Here is a 23277-nt window from a genome sequence, read left to right as displayed (position 1 = left end):
AAAGATATTTCAAAAATTATAAAAACCAATTGAATTTAAAAAATAAAATAGATTTATTTTTTACTCAAAAATAAAATAATGATAAAATCAAACTATTGTTAGACTGTCAGTCAATTTTTCTAACAATTGATTGGTTGCTCAAACGATAACAGTTTTGAACTGCTCTGATGGTCTGATTGTTGAGACAAACCCTTTGTACACATTGTCTGCCGACATAATATCATCGGTGTTGAGCCAGCTGTCAACAGAATATTAATTAAAATTAAAGATTATTTTATTCTAAGATCAGTTAGCAATTAAAATTAACAGGAACCAAACCTTTAAATGGTGTTTTCCACGGTCTCATTGTTTATAGTGTTTATCGGCTTAACTCTGATAGAGTTGATGGGATAATACAGTTGTTCGGCCATTTCGTCCTGTATTTTTTCTTTTTCATTGAGCATCTAAAAAAAGAAACAACAGTCATTGGTTAATATATCTAACATACTTTACTTATATACCCACATCATGTCATAACATTTTATTTGTGCATTGTGCACTATTTACTATCTACATGACTTACCTCATCTAAGTTGATGATTGGATCGGATATGTCACTAATTTGTACAGTTTCCTCCTTGTGTTTGACATTATGCAGCATGTACACATCTTTACGAATGGTCTTGAAATTGCACATGTTACAACTATACACAAAACCTTCCTCCATTCCTATGTCGGTATATCATAAAATATCTTGTTAATTATAATTATAATTTATATTACCTAATCTAACCTAACCAAACTATGAGACAAAATAATTATTTGTTGCCTAGATTCAAAATTGCTAGTTGCACCCTTTTGGATGATCGGGTATATATAAAGAATCCAAATCATATTTATGAGAGAGAAAAAAATAATATATAACAACTAATAATGATAAAAAATAAATAAATAACTATATTATAATTATCTTTGAAAAAACAAAGGTGCAGAAACAAAAGAAACCCCAACAGAACTATACTTGATGTTTATTAAATATTTCACTATTTTTTCTATAAATTATTTACTTATTAAAATCCCTTTTTATTTTGTTTTGCCGAGTCTTATAAATAGGTAGTAGACTCACAAAAAAATATATTACCATGGCATATTTAGGTAGAACCATAGTCCATAGACATGTCTATAATATTTATTCACAAATGTGTCGTACATAAATTGAATAATAGATTGGGAGATAACATATGAAGTCCCGTAAAAAAAAACCTAATACATTTTTTTTAGAAAATGTCGTCTATATACGTATGTTATACGTATATAACCTCTCTCGGTTTCGCTCAGAAATACCTTTTCTCAAAAATTACTGGACTCTTTAAGAATGCGATGGTATAGTAAATTGAACGACCTATTTTAGCGTGGAAGATAAGATGTCTAGCGCCCTGAAATCTGAATCCAAAGAATTTGACTCGTCGACGTTACTCGATAAATGTTTTACTATTTTTACTAGCGAGATATTATTTAATGTTATACGAAAAGCTGATTTCGCAAAGTATAATGGCGACTGCAGGTAGACACGAAGAGGACGTAATATACCTACCTATTTGTATTTATAGTGGACAACATGCAAATCGAACGGTTTTTGCCGCGAAATGTTGGTCTACGTACAACGAACGACTATTCTGAATGCGACGACAAAGGGCAACCTCCACCCCTTCCCCCCATTCAAAAACAAAAAAAAAAAATCGTAAACGTATATTATGGGTACCATACCCGGATGGTTTTGCTTGAGGTGCTTCTTGTACGACGAGGCCTGTATACACGAGTAATCGCACCACGGGCACGTGTAATTCTTCACGCCGGTGTGACGCATCTTGTGCTTGCGCAGCGTGTTGTGGTCGGCGGTCTGGAAGTCGCACTCGTCGCACGCGAACGGCTTCTCGCCGGTGTGCAACCGCTGGTGAAGCTTCAGCGAGCTGGCCGTGGCGGTCGCGTACCCGCACGTCTGGCAAGTGAACGGCCGCGCCCCGACGTGCACGCTGGATATGTGCAGGTGCAGCATGTGCTTGGTGCTGAAGCTGCGGCAACAGTTCTGGCACGTCAGCTCGGGCTTAGGCTCCGGCTTGGCGGTTTTCGTGTGGATTGCCTGTGTCGCGTTATAACATATTATTGTTGTCATCAGTTACGTATTATAAACAATAACTAGGTAATTGCAGTTGTGCTGTTGCTGATGAACATTATAATCATTTGTGTTAATGCAGTTGTGTGTCCACTGTTTTGTGACGTCAGACCCAACAATACCATTTGTTTTTACATTTCAAAATATTAAAACAGTCATATAATAATATGTATTTGTGAAATAATCAATTTTTTATATTAAGTGTACAGTGTCTATTCTAGCCTCTAGGCGTCTAAGTAAATCACGAATCCATAGTTTGTGATTGCTGTATTTTTAGCGTTTTTTTCTTGACGTTTCAAGTGAATTGGATCGTACTATTTGTTTATCAAAAGAAAAAAAATGAATGGCTGAATATTGACCTTTTTATTATTACCTGCTACAATAATATTGTGGGACCGAGTTTCAGCTCAATCAAACATTTACTAAATTTTTACGAAATATTTTTAAAAAATTTCTTGTACAGGCACAAAAAAATACATATCATAGTAAAATCGCTCCGCTCAGAATCTAAAAATATCATTGCCCTCAATGTAGTAAGAATCTATTTTAGATATATAATCGAATTGTATGTGATGAATGAGTAATGACATAGCGTTATTGAAGTTTATTTATATAGCTTACATATTTTTTTAAATGTAATTGCCATATTATAATATATACTATAAATCTATAGTACCAAATTATTTGCTGTGTCTTCCATCTTGCACAAAATTCAACAAAATACTATCTTTTTTATTATAATATACTGAATACATATTTCCAATCTTTTGCAGAAAAACAAATAATTATAACTATATAGGTACGCCACTTTAGTTAATAATATTGGAAGAATTTAGAATATTATATGGTTACTAAATAAACAAATACAAAATATGGATACTGCACGAGTGTGGTAACTGCGGAAATACGTTAAACGTTAAATAATATATTGCATTAAATTTGAGTATACGTACTTTGTGATTCCTGAGCTGTTTGATCGATTTGAATCCTTTCTTACATTCCGGACACAAAAACGGTTTTTCTTGTTTATGAATGTTTTTATGAAACGTGTTCAATTTATACAGACTGAAAATGCATCAATTACAATAATTAATAGCAATTGACAACCGACAATATTACACAATTAATAACATAAAAATACATTAAATACCTATATTATATTATATTACTATAGCACATAATATAAGTCAAGGGCGCACCCATAGGCGCAATTTCAATAAAAAAAAAACTAAGAATGCTTATGCTTATGCGCATTTTGTCATTTTAGTTTTTTTTTTGTAAGAAGAAGTTTTTGATACATAAGCACGATCTGCTATTTTTAAAATTGGGGTGCTAATACCCTTTAAGCCCCCCCCCCCAAAAAAAAAAAAGATCCTAAGATTTTGGTAATTTTATAAAGTGTATTGACTTTAAATTATTAAATAAAAAAATTATCATCAAATTATCAGTGCTTAAATTATTTGGAGGGGAACGCTAGAAATGCGTCCGACCTGATGATGTTTACTTTTGAATGATGTATTCGGATTTCAATTTCATTTATTTCTAGCAAAGTAAATAGTTATTTTTTGCCATTTAAAATTTAACCTTCATTATAAAAGTTGCGATTAGACTAGAATGTTAGAGCAAAAACAAGGCCAAAATTTGAATTAATATTTACGCGGGATATTTTGTCATGAAATATTTTTGGGGGGTTGTTTTGACGTGTCACAATAAAATGAAGGTTGGTGGAATACTATTGATTTTTATATTTTAAATTACATTATAATACCGTAATTCTTTAAAAATAATAACGATACTTTTTTTCATATTTTTTCTAAACTAAATAAATCTGTATATTAATTTTCATAATAAATATTCGGGAGCTCGCTCATAAGTGTCCTCAGATATGTATAGCGTGAACAAAGAAACCACTATAGGTACTTTTATGCGATACTCCATGATTTGAGAACGTTATTTATTTTTTTCTTCAGGTTTATACTAGTTTAGATATTTAGATATATTTTTTTTTTTTTTTTTAGGGTTAAGGCTTCGACAACTGAGGTCATTAGCCTGGAGGAACTGTAGGGGAAGGTACTGTAGGTTTTAAACACGTGGGTATTTTGGCAGAATTTTGAATGGGCACCCGTAGGTTTCTGCCATGCCCGGTTGGGGGGCGGCGGGCTTATAGATATTTACTTTCATTTAAGTACACACTTAAAAATATTTGGTTTAATACAAATATTTAGTCAATATTATACCTATTTGTCTTGAATCCGCATTGGTTGCAACCGAACATGTCCAAGTCTATATTATGAGTTTTCCATAAGTGTGTCATCATAGATAACCACTTAAAGTCGGTAAATTGGCATTCGAATTCTATGCATTTAAATTTGTTGTGTAAATGACATTTTGTATGATACATTAAGTTTTCTTCTGTGCTAAATCTAACTTGACATTTTCCAATCGTGCACCTAAAATATTTGAATATATTTTATTTACATTTATCATTTATGCATACTAACACAATAATACCAAGGACCTAGCAATGCTTTATACAATATTAACAGTTACAACTCACAAATGAGCAAATTTTTTAGAATAATTTAACAATAGAATATAAATTATATTGCAAATATTGCACAATTATTATGATACAAAATATGTTTCTAGTAAATAACAACCATCATGCCTTCATGCTTAGCAATAATTTTAAGTCACTATTAAAAATAGAGCTTTATTATAAGTTAGGTACATTGGTTGTACTGGTTGTAGGTACAAACTATCACATAAAATATTAATGAATCCATACAATCATAAATAAATCCAAGCAAACGCATTATTCGCATAATAAAAATTATACATTATCATATCATTTTGGAAATCTAGATAATATGCTTTATCAGAAGAAAAACCAACATTTTGCTAGACGGAGTAATATAATAATATAATAAAAAAATAATTTTGAATAATAAGCACCGTTTCATATTATGATTAAATTAGTTAAAACCATACAGCAATAATAAACGGTATGAACAATAGAGTACCTTTATTGACATACACGCTAGTATGCTACATGGTTTTTTAAATATTATTCCCTATAAATCTATACTGCAGGGTGTCCCGCGAAGATTTACCAATTACCTACGATATTTCACGAAATAAAGGAGATATCATAATTCTGGTTTTGTAATAAGACTCACAGAGATAAGATCTACAATTATTTATTTAATTATTTCCAAAAAAAATAAAGATAGCCATTTTGTAGATTTTTGTAAAAATATTGACGTTTCATAATGTTACTTTCATTAATTTCTTGATTATTAATATTTTTCTAGTTTTGAAGAAATAAAAACTGAAAACGTTCGGCCGGCCATGCGAGCAAGCGCGCGGCGGGGGAAATGTTAGAATTTTTTTTTTACGCTATTATAGTATTAAATAATTCGCAATTTTTCCTCGAAACTAAAAAAAAAAATCAGGCAATTAATGAAAATACAATTTCAAAACGTCAATATTTTCAGAAAAATAAACTCTACAAAACGGTTATAGTCAATTTTTTTGGAAATAATTAAATAAATAAAAAAAATATTAAATTTTTTTTAACTTTTTTAACTTTTCTAACAAAACATTAAATTAAATTAAGATATGAAATAAATGTAGTTCTTTAGTTCTTATCCCTGTGAGTTTTATTATAAAACCAAAATTTTTATATCTCCATTATTTCGTGGGATATCGCAATAATGGGTAAATTCTCGCGAAACACTCTGTATATTAGGTACTGAATCAGTTATTAAGAGGCTCAATAAATTGTTTATATAACACTTAGCGATAGAAAAAATGTTTGTATCATTACCTGATATTATATAGCTAGTAGTAGTTAGTTTTTATAAAATTTAAATTATAACTTCATTATAGTTACATTATATATAATTTAAACATGCATTTAATTTAAAGATAATTTGTTTTGAAGAGGTCCTTAATTAGGTAATTAACTAGACTAATATAGATAGTATATAACATATAATATACTAGTATTATAAATGTGAAAGTTCCCCATTTTTTTCTTTAAATAATAACAATATAGGTTAATTAATATAGTTTAAAATATCCTAGACTGATAAAACGTCTCTACTCAGAATCGTTTTTCGTATACAATGATTTTATATCATTAAATTCAAATTTAATACCATCCATTATACAATAACCCACTTGTAACCTACTGTACAGCAGGGCAACAAATTCCACTTACTCGCTTTTTTCAGACTGTATACTAAATAATTACATTGCAGAAGATGGTATAAATTCCCACCTTCACTGTGGGCAAAAGAACCAACTGAAGAACTTCGTATTACTAATGGGGCTGAATCATTTAACAGTAATTATAACGAAAAATGGGAAGGAAAATGTACCATATTATAAGTTCGCTCCGACGATGTACTAGATAAATAAGAGGTCCAAGTAAATTTGGCCCAAATGATATGTATAAATTAGCCCAAACGATACGTAATTTTGGGTCATTAGTTCAAATGAAAGACGCCCCATATTCCGAATTATAAAAGGGAACTGTATAACTTCTAAGTAATTTAATCACAATTTCTTCAATCTAACTTAATTTGAAACATTTTCAGTATTGACATTAACCCCAACGCGGCAAAAGTTATGATTCACTAACCTTAAACGTTTTTCTATGATATTTGTATCTTCAATGGTGTTATTTTCTTGAAGTCCGTTGAATATTTGCTCTTGGTACTCCCAATAATCATCACAAACATCATTCGGATGATAATTTTCAGCAGAATTATTTTCTTCTGAAAAATCATAAAACACATTATTACCTAAACATTATAAAATGTAAATCGTTGATTTTTTTTGGTACAAATTAGAAATATTAAACATTAATATCTTTACCCAAGTACCTATATACAATACATACAACTTTTTTTTTTAATTCTGAACGGAGTGATGAATGTATTGATTTTACAATAATTTGTGTTTTTTTTTTGTGTGTCTGTATACAGCATAACTAGTCGAATAATGCTTCAATTTCAAACTTTGGGGGTGGTTTACGATGGAAAAGTGAATGTCCTTGGTGCATTATAGAGGTCAAAAGTAAACATTTTCCAACAGTTTTCAAAAAAATCGAGAAAAACAAAAAAAAAAGTGACAGAAAAACGGGAATTTTTACGCAAAACCAGTTTTCCACCAAATCGATTTTTTTATATGGTTGTAATTCAAAAACTAATCACTGTAAATACATGAAATGTTCACCAAATGTTTATGTTAGTGTTATCTACATACAGTTTAATTTTGACTTTTTTTGAGTTATTTATAGACCACTGAAATTTTCGATTTTTATGAGAATCTTTTTGAAGTGTCGGTAAAGTTTTTTTGGATGACCAAAAAACCTTGAAAATTTAATACAAGGTTTATGAGTTGTTCTTATTAAAGTTAAAAATAAATAAAAATCGTTAGTCACAATTTTTTTTATATGCGTTTATTCAAATTTTTATGAAATCTGAAAATTTGCAAGTAATTATGAAGTTGAAAAATCTTGTGTTTATAACTAAGGATTAAAAACACAACACTAAGTTTTCCTTCAAGTAGCTATAGAGAAAATTCGAAGCATCATTATAGGACAAATTTTAAGTGCGTTTGAATTTTAATTTTTTATGAAATCGCGTAACGATAACGATTTATCCTCAAACGAGTCAAACAAATCATCTCCGTTCAGAATCGTTTTTCATATACAATGATACCTATCATTGAATTAAAATTTAATCCCATCCATTACAGTAACCTACTTTACAGCAGAGCGACATCCACGACTTACCAGCTTTTTTTATATTTGATTTGTAAACTGTTTGAATATTTTTTCTTTGTTTAGTATCTGCATGTTATTGCAATTTATTATTATAGTAAAATTTGAATAATTTTTATTTTTAATGGAAAAAAAAACTGTATAAATTTTTTTAATCAAATCTTTGGTCTAAATAGATCATAGACTGTCCTTAGTCTATTAATATAGGAAGGAAAATTATATTATTTAGTTGTAGTATTCACCAAAATAAATAAATTAAGGACCCAACTAGTGTTGTACTTGTGAAAATCCTGACCCCACTAGTGTTGATCCTGTAAAATTCTCGGACCTAACTATAGTATAGGCAGTATAGCGATGTTTAATTCAGATGCATCCCTTAACTATAATTAAAAATGTATTTGAATTAAATTATTATTAAAGGAAAACTAGGGTGCGTACATGCTTGGTGATTTGTCCTTTATATTTGTGACACGCGTATCTTAAGTATTACTATCAAATTATTATAATATGTATTCCTGTACTCGTAATTCATAATATTAAGAAACACATTTGTATACAAAAGAAGATTTTGTGCATTACTACACAGACATTACTGAGAACCATAAATGGGTGCTTCAATCATCAACTAAAATATATTTTTTGTAGCTAAGTTAATCAAGTAAGTTCTTCAGGCCTTATAAGGAAGTTAAAAGTAAAAAATGTCCAATAATTATCAAAATAATCGGAAAATCCGAAATATTTAAGCTAACAACATAGACTGTAGTCGACAAAATCGATTGTGTTCGTTTGTGTTATTATAAAAATTAATAATTTAAAATTTAAATATTCATCATCATTTAAATAAAAAAATTTAAGACATGATGCAATTTTCAAAATCTTTTGATTAATTTTAAATTAGTTATACTAATAACAATTAGCAGATTGATTTTAGTTCAATTTTAATATGTATACGAAGACGAACACTATATGTACTATATAGTATAATATATGGAAATTGGAAAGCTTATAAACTGTAAAGCCTGCACGAAAGATAAAACAATCATTACACAATTAGGTACATACCTTTACTTGTAATTATTAGAGCATGCATGAGAATAATACAGCTTGATTCTACTTTATCGTGAAACTGCAAGAATTATCATGGAAAAAATATTGAATTTTTTTTAAACGTCTATAGAACTACTAAACATAATTTAAAATATATACAATAAACATACATTTTACATAATTGAACTATTTGTTCTTAATGTTAAATAAAAATTAAATACTTCTTATATTTTCTAATCTATTGCCAGGTTAACAATAAAAGGGTCACTATTATATTCACTCTGTATAATTTGTATAATAATAGCGTTCACTGCAATGCGTGTGAACCGGAAGTATTCGATACAAACAATTTATTATTTTCGTTACAATATTATTAATTACAATTAATTAGATAGTAATTTATCCTATAAATTGAAAAGAAATTAAAATCTGCAATATACAATATACCATTTTTAAATATTGGTGAATAGTAATGGTAAACAACTCTATTGAACTTGTAGTATTGACTATCATGTTAAGCTATTAAAAAAAAACTAGTATGCAGCGGGAATGGATAACGCCCTTCTATATATATATATATATATATATTAGGTGTACAGAGAATCACTGTAATGGATGAATTAAATTTGAATTAATTTATATAATATTAATGTAAATGAAAAATGATTCTGAGTAAAGACGGTTTATCAACCTATAATATTTTATGATATTATTGTGATTAAAGTAATTTATTTTACTATTATTACACATTAGTACCATTATAGGTTAGGTTACATTTTTTACCGACAATATTGAATTTGAAAATTATAATATTGTGTGTATAAAATATAATCAATAATAATAAATTCTAAAAGTTTCAAGAACCTACAATGACAATTAATATTTTTAAATTACAAAAATAACTAAAATCGTTAATCTTGACTTAATACCTAGTATATAATTTTAACCAAATTTGAATTTAAAATGTCTGAAAGATAGAAATGTGTTTATTTAGATTTTTAAATTTTTAGTTACAATATATAAATTGTTTTTGAGACTCCTTGTTTTAAATTTTCATTTCTTAGTTATAAAATTTGAATATTTTATAAATATTTAACTACCTACATTAAATAATTAGTAAATTTTGAATTGTATTAAATTAAAATTTAAACATTAAACGCTTATAAAAAAACATGTGACTAATGACTATATACTTATTATTTTTCAACTAGTATTATTAGAATATATCAGAAGTCTTGTATTACATTTTCAAGCATTTTTACCAAACGAACAAAATTTAATTGACATTTATAGAAAAAAAATGTTACTCTGCTGTATAGTAGGTTAGAAGTGGGTAACTGTTTTGGATTGTATTACATTTTGAATTCAATGATATATTATCATTTATCAATGTATATGAAAACGATTCTGAGCGGAGACTGTCAGTTTAGAATATTTTATGCTGTATTAATAATTATACTGTTATTATTAAAAAAAAAAAAAGAAGTAGGTATCTATAAAATAAATTAAAATTAATCAAATCAGATTCATTATGTACCCGACTCATCACACAGTATTCATGGTATAAACAATATTCTATAAAGTATTAATATAAGTCATTAACGACATTATAACCATGAAATTAGAATATAAAGTATAGGTACTCTGGAAATTTCAAGTACCCATGAGGCCATGAATAACATTTTTAAATTACAACAATATAGTTTTACATTTTTTTGACGCAGAATTAACTACTTACATGGAACTTTGTTTTAAATGTTCAATCCTTAACTATAAAATTTAAACGTTTTATAAATTTTTAACAACTAAAGAATTTGTAAATTTTCAATTAAAAAATTAGAATTTCTAACTCAAAATAAATTGCAAATTTTAGTGATTTTACGTATTTCGTCAAAATTCTAACTTTTAATTCTTATTAAAAAAAATATGTGACTGTATTTTTAATAATTTTTAACTACCATTGTAACAATATTAGTAGCCTTGACGCCTTGTATTGCCTACGTTTTGAAGTTTTTTTTACCAAACGAACAAAATTTTATTGTCATTTGTAAAAAAAAAAACTAAAAAATATTGAAAATTTCAAATATTTATAAATAACTAAAAAAAGATTTAAAAGATTTTGAAATTTTTATCAAGTTTAAACATACAGTGAAAATGTTATGTACCTACAGTAATTTATTTTAGAGTTACACAAATATCTAAAATCGATATTTTTCAAAAATTGATTTTACGTAAATATCCCGATTTTCCTTATTTTTTTTTTTTTTTTGTTTTTCCTGGTGCTTTTCAAAACTAGTAGAACTTTAAAAAATTTTTCTTGACTAGAATCAATTTCCAACCAGGAAATCTACTGAATTGTAAATCGAAGCATTATTTCGACAACTTATCGTGTACACATACAAAATAATAAATAAATAAATAAAAACACATCATTATAAGATGCAACATATTTATCGCTTCGTTCAGAATCTAAAAATAGAGGGCCCGGAGGAAAATTGTATTCTTCTAAGCCTTTTACATGCCAGTACAACACTGGTATTGTTATTATACCTTATAAGTTATAGGTATACATCTAAAATATGAGTAATTCCTTAAGCAATTAACAATTAATGCTATGCATAAATAATAGGATTCCATCATAGGCGTGCGCAGACTTTGACCGCAGGGGGGCCCCTTAAAAAGGTCCGAACTAAAGATTCTTGTGTGATGATAATTGATTAATTAATAAAATAATAACTTAATCACATTTATATTTTATTTATACTATTAGATTAAAACTGGCTTCACTTTTTTTTAGTAAAATCTAAAAATTTCGCTGTCTAGTATAATATACATATCTATGCATTTATTAAAGAAAAAGCCAGAGGCCGCAGAGGGGGCCGCGGCCCACCCGGCCCCCCCTGTGCGCACGCCTATGGATTCCATCCTTCACCAAAAACAACAGTGAAATTGGGTAACTGGAGGGTGGGAGGATATCAAAAGTCCGTCCCAGTAGAATCATAAATAAACACCTGTTGTGGGGATATGGTTATTGATTGTATGCAGTTCAGACGACAATAACTGATCATTTTCAGTATATACTCAACTGTTCTACACGACTACACTACGTTACGTATAGTGCGTACACGATATCGCAAATACGAATTGGACACAACGACCATTTTCAGCTTTCTCATAATAAATTGTAAAATTTTCCAAGCAGTTTGTTTTTGGTAACGAAGCACATAAAAACTTTCCAAGTATTACTTGGTGTACACTGTTACAACAATTAATAATTTATCGACATGTAAATACGTTATCTTCAAGGATGTATCAAATAGTATAATAGTATTAGTATATCATAATATTATTTCTGATTTTGTACACTGGACAGACGTTGGCGATAAACCAAATACAATTGAACCAAAACGACAAGAGCTGCAGAGAAAGGTGAAACAATAATCTATTTTTAAATCAGTTCAGCACATCTCTGTCTCTCCGAGAACACGGTTATCAACTTACAGTGTCGTGTCGGTACGGTGATCTATATTTCAGAGACAGGACACAGGAAGAAGCACAGTGAACGAGTTAAGTAGTTAACCATATTTATCCCAATCAGTAATCAACGCTCAATGATAATAATCCACATTATTTGTTATATTATGATACGTTAAAATTTAATACTTGATATGATTAGAATTATGGATGACCATAAACCTTGACCACGGATTAATATATATTAATCCGTGACCTTGACTATAGTTGTATAACCTGTTAGACGTCAGTCATTACTTGTTGAGTATATAGATAACAGAAATAATCTCGGATTTATCGACGTAATTATTTAATAGCTTGAAAAATATATCCAAATATAAACAAAAAACTAACAGCTATACAATATAAACTCAGAAATTAACAACTAAAGAACAGACATTTTTTACTTTTTTCACAATGTTTTCAAATTGTGTGATTACTAGAAACATTCAGCATAGTTGTAAGTTGTTGATTGTTGGTGGAGGTTCTGGAGGATGTACAATGGCAGCTAAGCTTTCAAAATATGAACGTGATGTGATTTTACTAGAACCAAATCAGACACACTACTATCAACCTATGTTCACGTTGATTGGTGGTGGTATGAAAACTATTTCCCAAGCCTCTACTTCAACAAAATCAGTGATTCCAAAAAATGTAAATTGGATTCAAGACAAAGTCAAAAGTTTTAATCCAACAGTAAATATTGTAACAACATCAAACGGAGATACAATTAATTATGATTATATGGTGGTGTCTATTGGATTACAATTAAATTATGATCAAATCATTGGCTTAAGAGAAGCCCTTGAAAAAAAAGATAGTGGAGTATGTACAAACTATTCATCTCAGTATGTAGAAAAAACTTATCAAGTTATGCAGAATTTCAATGGTGGAAATGCAATATTTACATTTCCTAATACACCGATTAAATGTGCTGGAGCTCCTCAAAAAATAATGTATATTACTGATGATTATTTAAGAAGAAAAGGTAAAAGAAACAAGGCGAATATTATATACAAAACATCCACACCTGCAATATTTGGAGTTAAAAAATATGCACAGAAGTTACAACAACTATGTAACGCGCGGAATATTTCTGTAGCCACAAGACAAAATTTAATAAAAATAGATTCAACCCAGAACAAAGCCACTTTTGAACATCTTGATATACCAAATAAAACAGAATCAATTGAATATTCTATGCTTCATGTTACTCCACCAATGGGTCCACCAGATGTTCTAATGAAATCCAGTCTCAGCAACAGTGCTGGATATTTAGATGTTGACCCTTATACATTACGTCACAATGTTTATGGAAACATATTTGGAATTGGAGATTGTACGAGTTGTCCAACATCAAAAACAGGAGCTGCAGTAGCAGCACAAAGTATTGTTGTTCTTAAAAACATGATAAATGTGATGAATGGTAAAGACATCAAAGAAAAATATGATGGATACACATCTTGTCCATTAGTCACTGGATATAGCAAATGCATTTTAGCAGAATTTGATTATGACCTTAAACCATTAGAAACATTTCCAATAAACCAAGGGAATGAATTGCGCAGTATGTTTTTTTTGAAGAAACATGTACTACCATTTATTTACTGGAATATAATGCTTAAAGGTTATTGGAACGGCCCTAAAATGTTAAGAAAAATTATGCATTTTGGTCTTGATTAAATTAAATAAAATATTATTAAAAAATAAAATTACTTCTTATGGGTATAATCAATAATCATCATTGTAGATATTAAGTAGTATTAAATTGTATCTATTTTGTTACCAAAATAATTATTGTTACTTAATAATACCAACCATTTTAAACATTACAATTAATATAGGTAACTAATACCTAATATTTATTTTTTCTCATATTATGCGAAGTGTATACTTTATAAATTTGTATTATTTGTAGTTAGTAATTTTATTGAGTAAATGAATGCCTTAATATTTTATACTAAATATTATATTTCAAACTTTTAGATTCTGGATATTATAATAATTGGATATCTAATCCAAAAACTAATTAATTCTTGTAAATTTTGAAAAAAATTGTCTTGGTAGGTTATATTATAGTACCATACATACTTAAGTACAGTGAGCATTGTTACAAATTTAATTTTTAAGTAATAAAATAAAAATGTTACCTGTGATTTGAGTGTCTAGAAAATTTGATTTATGACCAAACTCAGAAGTATCCGGTATTGTAACATTAAACTCTGTCAAATTATGGTTTTCAGTTTGAGGTGTTTCATCTATTAAATGTTAAACAATTTTAATTGTGACTTCAAAATTACTAATTTAAATTATGTAATATATTTACTATTGTTCTTGTATAAAATTTCTTCTTTATTAGCTTCAATTACAAGTTGAACTAATTCATCAACTTCATCAGATAAAACATCATGGTCTTCAATCAAATGGCACTAAAATTTAAAATCAATAAGCTAAACATATTTTAAATACTAATTTATTAGTTATATTCTAAATGTGAAATTAAATTAAATTTCATAATAAAATATTATGAAAAAATTAAAAATTATAAGCTAATAAAATAATTTGTGGCAAGATAAAAACACAACAATTTCTAATTTATATCTACATAGTTTTACGACAGATTTAAAAAAATGATATTTGTTAAGTATGTAACATACCAAACAAAAATCAGGTTTAGTAGTGACTTTTTTACTGATTTTTGAAATTATTATCTTCATTTAATCCTGTATTATTTTATATTTGTTTTACTAATTAATCAATAGTAATAAAATAACATAAATTTGACTATATTAAAAATTAATTATAAATGTGGTAAGTCACATACTAAACAAATACCAAAAAAAAAGTTAATTCATTTTGTGTGAATAAAAATTGAATTCAAGTTTTGTCTTAGGAATTTATTTCTTTTATAAAAGAATATGTTATAGTAACTGGGTATTCTAGTGTTTTTTCATAAGTCTTATCAAATTATTATATTATAAACTTAAGTTATAGACCGTGGAGTTAATTTATTTAAAATAATTTTAATATTGTTTTAATAAGATTTACATATTAAATTGTAACAAATAAATAGTGTATACTTACTCGAAGTACATTTAATGAATAAAATATATTATCACACCCAATACATTTTGTTCTTAGTAGAGATTTAAGTTGAGAACGATGGAAATGATTTTTTTCATTATGTTCCAAAATAATTTTGACATTCAAACAAAGAAATGGACATGAATCACAGTAATAAAATCCTGATCCATTTATAGTCTTAAAGCTAGAAGATACTGTTTTTTTTTCTTCTTTACACAATGTGTTTTGATTCTCTGAAAATTCGCGAAGGAATGTTGACATTTGACTATTACCCAAGTCTACTAGATCATCGCTGTTTGGATTTTGAATGATATCAAAATCAGTTGATAAATCAGAAAAATTGTTCATCAAATTTTGTTGAGGCTGAGCTATTTCTGTTGTTTTAGATATTAACTTCTCGTCAGGTACTACTCTTACACGTTGGGCAACTAACCGATTTTCATCCACAAGCCTCAAAGTTTGATTGGAAGGCTGTAGTTCGATTGATGACAACATATTTAAAATGTTTGTCAATAAAAAAAATGAATAATGTAAAGGTTAATATTTTTAGTAATTACAATAAGCTGAATTTAACATTTAAAGGTAGTTAAATAATAAATTCCATGTTATTTAAATACTAAAATCAAACATAAAAAAAAATTATTAGATCATTAGAAACAATATTTTTTCAATTAATATTTAGTAAGATAAGAGTAACACAATACGATTAAGATCAACATTATGTCAATTTATTTTTGACCAATAACACGAACTTCAATACTTTCGTACCATAGACTTTAAAGATCTTTAATATCTCTGTTCCGTACTATATAGTAAATTAATAAATACGAAATGGAAATCTATGCCTAAATAGTACTCTCGTAGTTCTAGTGTTTGTACTGTTTGTCTGTTTGTAGTGTTTGTACTCACTCACTACTCGACATACTCGTATTCGTATTTTTTATCTCTATTATTTTTATTTTTTATCACATATTTCGTAATCACGGACTACGAAGTTGAGTCCACGGTCTAATTCTAAGACCATGGTTGAGTCCATAGACCTATTATCATATTGATCGTAGTCCATAATTTCTTATCTATAGCCGACAGCCGTGATATTACTGATATTAGTCAAAATCAAAACCACAAATTTTAATATATTTCTATCGTTTCTCTTAAAAAACTCTTAAGTTGATTGCTGATGTATTGACTATTGATAATCATTGACCGGCCACTAGGTATTATGTGTATATATGTAAATAATTACTAAAATACTAATTAAAAAATTGTAATAAATTATACATACATTGATTGTGATAAAACTTAAAATGACCTTTACAATGTTAATGGCCAAAAATGTTCAAAAATGTTTCAAATATTTAATGGGCCCACATACAATTAGACAAATGTCATCAAAACTAGCTGAGGAAGACTTAAAAGTAACTGATGAGTGTGTAAAACGTCTTGAAGCTATTTGTGACAAAGATGAATTCCTCCGTTTAAGTGTTGAAAGTGGTGGCTGTTCTGGATATCAATACAAGTTTGAATTAGATACAGCTATTGCAAAAGATGATTGTGTATTAGAAAAGCAAGGTATTAAGATTGTTGTGGATACAACTTCCTTAAATTTTATCAAAGGATCGACTATTGACTACGAACAACAGTTAATCAGAGCTGCTTTTAGATTAATTAAGAATCCAAAAGCAGAAGATGGGTGTTCTTGTGGCGCATCATTTTCAATTAAAATTGACTGATTATAATTTAATTACTTTTGTATTTAGTGTAAATAATATTTAAATATTATATGTTATATTTTATTGTTGAATTTTGTTAAATGATTTTAATATTATAAGTATTGTATTTTTTAAATGTGTGCATCACCATTTTTACATTTGTGCTAATACTATTAATAATATATTATAATTAATAATTATGAATGGCTTTGTATTTAAGATATGAATATATCGTTCAACATATTAAACCTTTTAATAGTAAATATATTTTTTCAATAATTTAATAAATAATCCATCTCACTTACTTTAGATTTAATAGTATTTAATAATTGCATTTTTGTCAAATCAACTAAAAAAAATTCTAAAATGTACATCTAGGTACTAATCAAATACTATAGAATCAATGTTCATTGGTAGTATATAGTATTTAGTTACATCTCAAGTTGTTTTTTTTTTACGTATACCTAAAATGTAGCTTGTCAAGCTGGTATACAGTCATAATATAACTATGGTTTATATATCCAATAAAAAATATAAATAACTATGACTTAATTTAGTTATGAAAAATATTTTAAATCATTGTATCATTGATAATATGAAAACTTTCTAAAATTATTTATTTTTAGTTAAATATTTTATATTTTACTTAAAGATACATATCTACTATGAAATGTTATTTGATACTAGCTGATTCTTGTACACTTTGTTTCCTGCTAATAACACCAACTCTATGTCTATATGATTCAAAATTTGTTTTAATTCGTTGTTTAATGTCCCGGCATTACTAAGTTATGTTCAAAACCTCCCGTGGTTTACCCTAACTGGCCTAACTTAATCTCCATTAATGATTTTTAACATTCATATAAAATACAGTACTAAAATATATTCAATCATAAAAATTCCTCGTATATTTAGCTTTGTTTAGGTGAAACAATTTTTAAAATTGGAGCCGAATTCCCGAATAACAAATAGCTAATTTATTCATTTAAATTTTAGATTCTGAGCGGAGCGATGATTGTATTGATTTTACCATGATGTGTGTTTTTTTTTTTTGTGTCTGTCATCACGTTTGGGGCAGTAAAAGTGCTTCGATTTTTGACTTCAGTACCTCGTTCGATCAGAAAGTGAATCTAGTTGGTACTTCGGGGGGTCAAAAGTAAAAAATTCTTTCTAATACTTTTCTAAATAATTGAGAAAAACAAACTAAAAATTAAAGGAAAAACAGGAAATTTTACGCACACTCATTTTTCGGCAAAATTGATTTTGGTTTTTTATGAAATTTTAAAACAAATGACCATAGATACATGAAATTTTCACCGAATGTTTATATAAGTACCTATATTCTATCCACCATGCAATTTTCAAAAAATTTCATAGGCATTTGAAATTTTCGATCATTATAAGTTTATTTTTAAATTAATATTGATAAAAATGTATTTATTAGGCAGAAAAGCTTGAAAATTTAATACAAGGCTCTTAAAATATTGTTACAATAGCAGTTGAAAAATAAAAGAAATTCATAGTCACAATTTTTTTTTTTATAAGCATTCAAAGTTTGAATTTTGACAAAATACGTAAAAATCACAAATTATTTTAAGCTAGAAATTCATAAAAATTTTCTTTTTATCTAAGATTTAAAAATTTAATGCAAGATTCCTAACAAGTTTTTCAATCTTTATCACAAATAAAAAGTCCACCGGAAATTCAAATTTAATTTTTATGAGCATTTGAAATTTAAATTTTTACAACATTGGATTTTCACTTTTAGCGATTTCCTTATTTTGGTGTTACTCTAAAACAAATGACCACAGATACTTGACATTTTGACTGAATGTTTATATAGGCATTTTCTATATTGGATAAAATTTTCAAAATATTTAAATTTGTTTTAGCTGTTTACTGACATTTTAATTTTTCAACTTTTTTAGTTTTTTTTTTCTATAAATATCGAAAAAAATTTATTTGTTCGGTAGAAACGCTTGAAAATGTAATGCAAGGCCTCTAACACATTTTAACAATAGCAGTTGAAAAATAAAAGAAATGCGTAGTCACAATTTTTTTTTACAAGCATTCAAAGTTTGAATTTTGACTAAATACGTAAAAATTACGGCAATGTACAAATTATTTTATAACCTTAGATAAAAATACAAACAATATTATGAATTTTGAACTACAAAAAAATTCGCAAATATTCATTGTATGACGAATTTTTGTCAATATTTGAAATTCAAATGCTTATAAAAATTTAATTTGAATTTCCGGTGGACATTTTTTTTGTGATAAAGATTGTAAAAATATTTTAGGAGCCTTGTATTAAATTTTCAAATCTTAGTTTAAAAAAGAACATTTTTTATGAATTTCTAGCTTAAAATAATTTGTGAATTTTTGTGATTTTATACGTATTTTGTCAAAATTCAAACTTTGAATGCTTATAAAAAAAAATTGTAACTATGGATTTCTTTTATTTTTCAACTGCTATTGTAATAATATATTAAGAGCCTTGTATTAAATTTTCAAGATTTTCTACCTAAAAAATAAATTTTTATCGATTTTAATTTAAAAAAAACTAATAATGATAGAAAATTGCATATACCTATGAATAGTTAAACTTAGATTTTTTTGAAAACTGTTGGACAATGCTTACGTTTGACCTCTATTATGCACCAAGGATCTTCAATTTTACATCGGAAACCACCCCCAAAGTTTGAAATCGAAGCATTATTTCGACTAGTTATGCTGTATACACAGACACAAAAAAAAAAAAAAAATACACGCACATCATTGTAATATCAATACATACATTCATCTTTGATCGTACAAAAAATTAGAATTATTAATCAAGTGAAAATTCAATGTCCATAGCTTACGAAGAAAATAACATACGTCGAACTTATAAGCTGAAAAAATAAGACTTCATCATTAGACTACAACAGCCGTAAGAATTTTGAATCGTTATGATATTGCTAAAGTAGTTGAAGTTAATGAATTAATTTTTTCGTTACTAGATGCATTTTCATCATTAATTTACATTATGCATATATTGCCATGAATTTCCATATAATGATGAAATGTTTGATATTCTTGAAAAGTTTTATAATGAAATAGGGAATGGACGTATGGTGGATTAAAAAAAAAAGTGTAACATGTTAAAAAAAAAGAATTGTTGTTACAACGGTATATATTATATAATGAAAACCGATAAATATAAATCCTCGTCAAAATATTATAACACAATAGAAAATCTCTGCCTAAGTATAGTCGGTAATTTGGTATAGCAATAATCATAATAATAATAATCATGGTTTTTGAAAAAATAAACGGGCTCCAACTGCTCCAAGTCTAACTGATGATGACCAATTATGATATTATTGAGTACTTGCTGGCTGCTAATAAATGACGGTGTTTGTATGAAATCACGGGCAATGGTCTACGACGAAATCCGGAAACGGTTCATTTGATTTTTTCTGTCTACATACATGCGTATTATTAAACACCTGCAATATGGCTGCATATTACAATATCAAGAAATCCGACCACAACGAAAAGACCACCATTAGAGAAGCTGTCGACAAAAAAATTAGCAACACTGAGTACGAAGAAATGGAGAATAAGCTATACAGATTTGATAATTACAAAGAAGAAATAACTTGTGGAGATTTGGCAGATGTATTGAATTATGCTAAGCAGTTCACGGGCGACGACTCGTCGACTACCGTGATCGCTCAACCGGAGGAACCCTCCAGCATTGGACCGGATGAGATGAAAATAATTGCAGACAACGTGATTGTAGCGCCGCCCGTAGAATTAAAAATTAAGCGAAATGACGAAGCGTTGGACGTCACGCCAACCAAGGGAAAGGATGTCACTCTCCCTTTTTGGGACTCGTTCGTCAGGCTGGACCCGGGAGTCACTCCGGCAATATCCGATCCTCCACGAGCGGGCATCTTGATGCGAATCATCAACGCCATGTGGAGAGGCATGACAAGTGCCGCACACGTATTTTGCTGTTTTTTTTTTAGTTTTCTCCCGAAGTGAAACCGTACGAGAGTTCCCCTCTTGGTTGAGGGCAGCAGACAAAGGCAAGGCAATGTGGGGACAAGGAAGGTACGCGACAGAGCACATTTAGGTGGGTGTTCGGCGGTAAGTCACTTATACACGTTATTCGGTCACCGGCGGTGGCGCAACGGGATTGCGGACGTCGGGCGCTCGGGATCGCCGACACGCGAGACCCTCTGGCGGCGCGGCGGACGCCCAGCCACTTCGATTGCGATCAACGAGGACGACACGACGACGATCAGACTAGTTGTATCGACGCTGGCAACGACGCCGCCCCGACGATACCACTGACGACATGCAATGCACGAATACAACTCGTTGCGGCTTCGGCGGCGGCGGATACCACGGAGCTCATAATGGATGAGTGATGGATGACTATAATTTATGTACAGAGTAGATAGGGACACGGATGTCAGTATAGCACTGGACTCGAAGAAACGAAACGTTTCAGAGTTCCGGTGGTGCGCGACTCCATGGCGGGACCATCGGCCGCGGCAGACTGCACGGTGCCGACGGGTGTGGCCAGGGTGAAAATCACGGAGAGTCTCACACCACAGATTCTCTCCCCTTTTCGTCCAGTGGTGTCTGACACTGTCAGCCGAGTCACGACGCCTCGGCTAGGTCATCGCCGATTCCGCGGTACCCATCATATATTTTATAGTCTTCGTCGCTCGCTCCGAGAGCTCTGCAGGTTTTAGGTAACCGGTGTCGTCGGCACAACGGCCATCGTATTCAGCACCTGCAGCAGTATCGTCAAGCGCACTAGTCGCTCGTCATCGATCGTCGTTCGTCTCGCAACCGTCGTGGTGGGCTCCGTCCGCTGCCATGGTCGTCTTATCGACTCGGGCAAACGCGCCCGCGATTCTCGAACGCAGGACCGACTGAACAACGTTGTAGAAATGACCAGTAGCCATGTACTTACTAGCAACATATTCAATTATCACCCAATCGCTATTACGTACTACCCACATTGCCTCGTCTTCTCTGATGCCTTTTTTTTGTTATAAATATTATTTATTGTTTTTTTTTCAACTTGCATTGTGTTCTATTGTATGTCATATTTCGGCATAATCTGCTAAAAATTTTAAAGCAGACATTAATTATTATGTTCACATTGTTTGTTAAATTGTTCAATAAAACATATTTTGTTTAGGTACACACTGTAAAATTTTGTTTTTTATTTTTCGTATTAAAAAGTACGATTTCGTACTTTTATATTAATAATCGTATTGAAATCCCACTCCCACTAATAATCGTTTTTCAACTATAATACATTGGTGAACATGATGGTGTGATGGTGAGTTAAGAAATTACTGAAATGTTGCCCCTTAAATAGTAGCCGTATTTATTAAGAGGACGCTACACCCGCATACGTTGTCTCCGTCTTACAAGTGCGTAACATAACAAATTTTATGCTCAGCAGATCACGTTTAGCTCCGTTAGTTTAAAATTTAGAGTAAATTGACCTCTTACAAAAATTAAAGGTAACATTATTATCGAGGGCATGACTTAGGCTTTTTATTATATTTTAATTTTAAAGTGAGTTATGATTATTTTAAGATATACAAACAATTTACAATTTTAAAATACACATAACTCACTTTAAAACTAAAATATAATAAAAAGCCTACGTCATGCCCTCGATAATAATGTTACCTTTAATTTTTGTAAGAGGTCAATTTACTCTAAATTTTAAACTAACGGAGCTAAACGTGATCTGCTGAGCATAAAATTTGGTATGTTACGCACTTGTAAGACGGAGACAACATATGCGGGTGTAGCGTCCTCTGTAAGTCCTAAAATGTTATAGTAACTTAAACTACCTACCCTAGCTACTTATAAGTTAGTTAAATTTTACTCTACGGTTCTAAAATTAAAATGTTGACTTGGTGAAAGCCATGGCTAGGATGGGACATGAC

At 29.3% G+C, this 23277-nt stretch overlaps 3 protein-coding genes across 3 annotated transcripts; 2 read left to right on the top strand and 1 right to left on the bottom strand.

Annotated features, from left to right (window-relative positions):
• Positions 1–34: 34 nt before the first annotated feature.
• Positions 35–16518, bottom strand: LOC107173530 (uncharacterized). The gene is made up of 10 exons (XM_089218651.1): positions 15591–16518; positions 14833–14935; positions 14657–14764; positions 6801–6936; positions 4390–4602; positions 3106–3217; positions 1747–2119; positions 563–708; positions 319–443; positions 35–238 (listed from the first exon to the last, which is right to left on the bottom strand). Exons 1-9 carry the CDS (start codon positions 16083–16085, stop codon positions 321–323), a joined length of 1809 nt encoding a protein of 602 aa, XP_089074777.1. The 5' UTR covers positions 16086–16518; the 3' UTR covers positions 35–238; positions 319–320.
• Positions 12059–14850, top strand: Sqor (Sulfide quinone oxidoreductase). Its single transcript, XM_015524107.2, has one exon. It carries the CDS (start codon positions 12924–12926, stop codon positions 14187–14189), a length of 1266 nt encoding a protein of 421 aa, XP_015379593.1. The 5' UTR covers positions 12059–12923; the 3' UTR covers positions 14190–14850.
• Positions 16519–16674: 156 nt separating the features above from the next.
• Positions 16675–17611, top strand: LOC107173516 (iron-sulfur cluster assembly 2 homolog, mitochondrial). Its single transcript, XM_015524082.2, has one exon. It carries the CDS (start codon positions 16898–16900, stop codon positions 17321–17323), a length of 426 nt encoding a protein of 141 aa, XP_015379568.1. The 5' UTR covers positions 16675–16897; the 3' UTR covers positions 17324–17611.
• Positions 17612–23277: the final 5666 nt, after the last annotated feature.

Source organism: Diuraphis noxia, unplaced genomic scaffold, assembly GCF_037042655.1.
Source record: "Diuraphis noxia isolate RWA-SAM2 unplaced genomic scaffold, SU_Dnox_SAM2 contig0002, whole genome shotgun sequence".
Classification (NCBI taxonomy): Eukaryota; Metazoa; Arthropoda; class Insecta; order Hemiptera; family Aphididae; genus Diuraphis; species Diuraphis noxia.
Note: the sequence above shows the minus strand (reverse complement) of the source record. Positions and strands in the feature narration are given on the sequence as shown.

What these genes read in the sequence shown, in the direction of transcription:
- LOC107173530 (XM_089218651.1), bottom strand. Translation starts at nt 16,085, where the DNA reads ATGTTGTCATCAATCGAACTACAGCCTTCCAATCAAACTTTGAGGCTT. An exon ending in ATCATAGAAAAACGTTTAAG is followed by an intron (nt 4,603 to 6,800) that starts GTTAGTGAATCA and finishes CAAATATTTTAG; the next exon opens with GTGCACGATTGGAAAATGTC. An exon ending in CCTCAAGCAAAACCATCCGG is followed by an intron (nt 709 to 1,746) that starts GTATGGTACCCA and finishes ATACCGACATAG; the next exon opens with GAATGGAGGAAGGTTTTGTG.
- Sqor (XM_015524107.2), top strand. Translation starts at nt 12,924, where the DNA reads ATGTTTTCAAATTGTGTGATTACTAGAAACATTCAGCATAGTTGTAAG.
- LOC107173516 (XM_015524082.2), top strand. Translation starts at nt 16,898, where the DNA reads ATGACCTTTACAATGTTAATGGCCAAAAATGTTCAAAAATGTTTCAAA.